Source organism: Anopheles aquasalis, chromosome 3 (assembly GCF_943734665.1).
Source record: "Anopheles aquasalis chromosome 3, idAnoAquaMG_Q_19, whole genome shotgun sequence".
Taxonomy (NCBI): domain Eukaryota; kingdom Metazoa; phylum Arthropoda; class Insecta; order Diptera; family Culicidae; genus Anopheles; species Anopheles aquasalis.
In genome coordinates, this window is record NC_064878.1 from 2,962,501 (window position 1) to 2,965,000 (window position 2,500).

A 2,500-nucleotide genomic window follows, 5' to 3' on the forward strand; every position below is an offset into this window, starting at 1 on the left:
ATGAGTGTTGTGTAGTGTAGATTTTGTATAGAAGTAGTCGGCCCTACTTATTCATCGTCAGCGTAACTAGAATAGTATTATACAACTGGATGGATGATGCGGTTGATGCGATGCGAAAGTGATTGTAACGTATGCCGCAGCTAAGTTTCTTCGAAGTAAGTATAGCTGAATGCTCTTGATTTCACTGGGAAAATGTGTAAGTTAATTTGAAAAACTGTAAGCTTATAAAACAACTTCACAACTCGCACACTGCTCTTCGGCGGTATAAACGTGTCCAAACAATATTTCCAACCATCGAGAGCCTGGTGTACAGTCGGTGCTGACGGGGGAGCGTTGAGCTGACTTAAAATGAATCTAAAAATATGTTCGAAGTAGAAAGCTACTACAAGATCGCGCCCGGTCGGTTGATGTCGGCTCAATTCCTCACTTAGTCCCGGACTAATAAGCATTAGGCGAAGAGAGACAACTCGACAGCGGATACCGATCACCTTGTCATCCATTACCTTTCCCTACCACCATTCGCTCTGCTCGAAGTTGTAGAAGAAGAAATGTACGTTAAAAGGTCGTAAAAGTTAAACTAAAAGCAGTTCCGCTGCTCTTCTCTACTCGCTAGCATCGAGTTCACTAATATCACTTCTCGAATGCGTTTTTTTTTTTGCTCTCGGTCGCATCTCTGTGGGAAAGCTCTCTAAAGCCATTAAACTTGGGGCCCGGGTGGCTGGCCTAAGGTTCCTATCCCCTACTAATCTTACATGTTTCTCTGACTTTTGCCATTAATTATGATGCTTCACCCTACTAGGTGGCCAGTTTAGGTCCTTTCCTTTTCATCCCCTTTCGCAGCAGCTAACGTGGAACTGAAAAGCAGTACTAGACATCAAAATCTCATGAGTCAAAATTGAATATATCCATTTCTAAAAGCTGCGAAACAAACTTAAAGCAGCTAAGTTATTTAAATAACTATTTGCACAAACCTTTTTGAGAATCCTCTTTGCGTTCTCTATCGCATCGTTTTCTCTTTGTTTTTTCTCAAAAAAACAAACCTTCTATCATCCGGCGATCACTAAAGAGTTGTCTGGGCCCTTGCTTTGGGAAGGAATAATAAATAGATGCTACACCATCGATGGATACACAAGTATCTGGATGAGGACGACTCACAGGCACACTACCACGGGTCTACAACTAAACGAACCACAATTGTCACAACACATAGCGCGGTGTACGGTGTTCTGGATTTTTCTCTCTCTCTGTCTCTCCCTGTCTCGGTATGTGTAGCTGTGCTCATGATAAATTCGGTCACAATAGGCCCGATGAGCAGGAGTAATCTCCGGTACACATACACACAGTTTGAGACCAAGACAACAGCGTATCAACAGCGGACGGAATTGATCGTTTGGAAAAAATGGAACTCCGGGAACGGAAATTAATTACGGCACCGTCTGGTAGCCTCCTGTAGTTTTTCGCCCTTGTCGCCTTCGTGTGCTAGCACGATGATTGTACTTGTTTCGTGGTGTTATATGGGATTGTGCCCCATACGGAATCCTTGGCAGATGCATCTTTTCTTCCTTCATCAGGTGATTCGAACATAAATTCGATTAACGGCGATTGCACATAAATGGAAATCTAACGGAAAGAAAGCGCAAATATTGGTTCCAAAAATAATGCTAATCTCAATCTCTTTTCAATCGATCGTACCTCTTCACAGGTTCTCACTGTATGACACACTTTTCATCCTTCTGATTGATGTCTACCGTCTCCAGCTTACGCTCGATCTCATCATCATCCTCAATGCTGCAAAAAAAACAAAGAGAAAGAGGTGCATTACACATTTTGTGCTCGCAAAAACCGACTGTAAGTATAGATACTTACGCCTGTTCCTGACTGTGCAGGTTCTGTACCAGCTCGTTTCGCTTATCGACGATTGCGACCAGCTCCGCGAGCAGCAGGGCCTCCTTTTCGCGCTGCTCCTCCGTCTTTTGCCAGTCTTCCACTGCTAGGGCCGCTCGCAGCTCATTGTTAAGCATTTCGTACTTCTTCTCAAGATCGTTCTCTTGTTCGCTGTGAAAGGGAGAGCGAGGGATTCATAAATGATCATCTTATAGTTTCGCGTATTTATACTTACAGTAGATTAAGCTGCATTTGCCGCCGCAGCAGTGCATTTTTCTTGTTCACGAGCGTAAACCATTGCGACATTAGCTGGTCTTCCGTTTCTGATACGTCTACAAAGGGTGTGGACAAAATGCCATTAATATGACTGAAATGGCGCCCCAGTGTTAACAGTGGCACGTGGCCGATCGGCGCACTTACTTGTCATAGCGCCTCCCATCACAGCGCGAAGCTTCTTTTCCAGTGCGTTCGCCTTCAAATCGATGGCCTCCTGTTCGCGTTCCAGTTTGTTAAGCTCACTTTGAATGTAATTTACACGTTCAACCTGTGGCAGAGACATAAAGCGGATCATTGCAGCAGAGGTATCTTACGGTCATACGTCAACAGAATGCAAACA

General features: G+C 44.2%; 1 protein-coding gene across 4 annotated transcripts in view; it reads right to left on the reverse strand.

Moving 5' to 3' along the window:
- LOC126574329 (EH domain-binding protein 1) overlaps positions 1 to 2,500 on the reverse strand; it is an 11,892-nt gene that overhangs the window by 1,685 nt on the left and 7,707 nt on the right. For 3 of the 4 annotated variants that reach the window (XM_050234470.1, XM_050234469.1, XM_050234468.1), the window contains 5 exons: positions 2,305 to 2,428; positions 2,120 to 2,216; positions 1,867 to 2,055; positions 1,693 to 1,788; positions 1 to 1,620 (listed from right to left, as the gene is read on the reverse strand). The exon at positions 1 to 1,620 is cut by the window's left edge and continues 1,685 nt beyond it. In XM_050234470.1, the coding sequence (XP_050090427.1) occupies positions 1,707 to 1,788; positions 1,867 to 2,055; positions 2,120 to 2,216; positions 2,305 to 2,428 (492 nt within the window). In that variant the 3' untranslated portion in view covers positions 1 to 1,620; positions 1,693 to 1,706. The remainder of the gene's footprint in view (positions 1,621 to 1,692; positions 1,789 to 1,866; positions 2,056 to 2,119; positions 2,217 to 2,304; positions 2,429 to 2,500) is intronic. The other variant, XR_007608218.1, reaches the window with a different exon arrangement.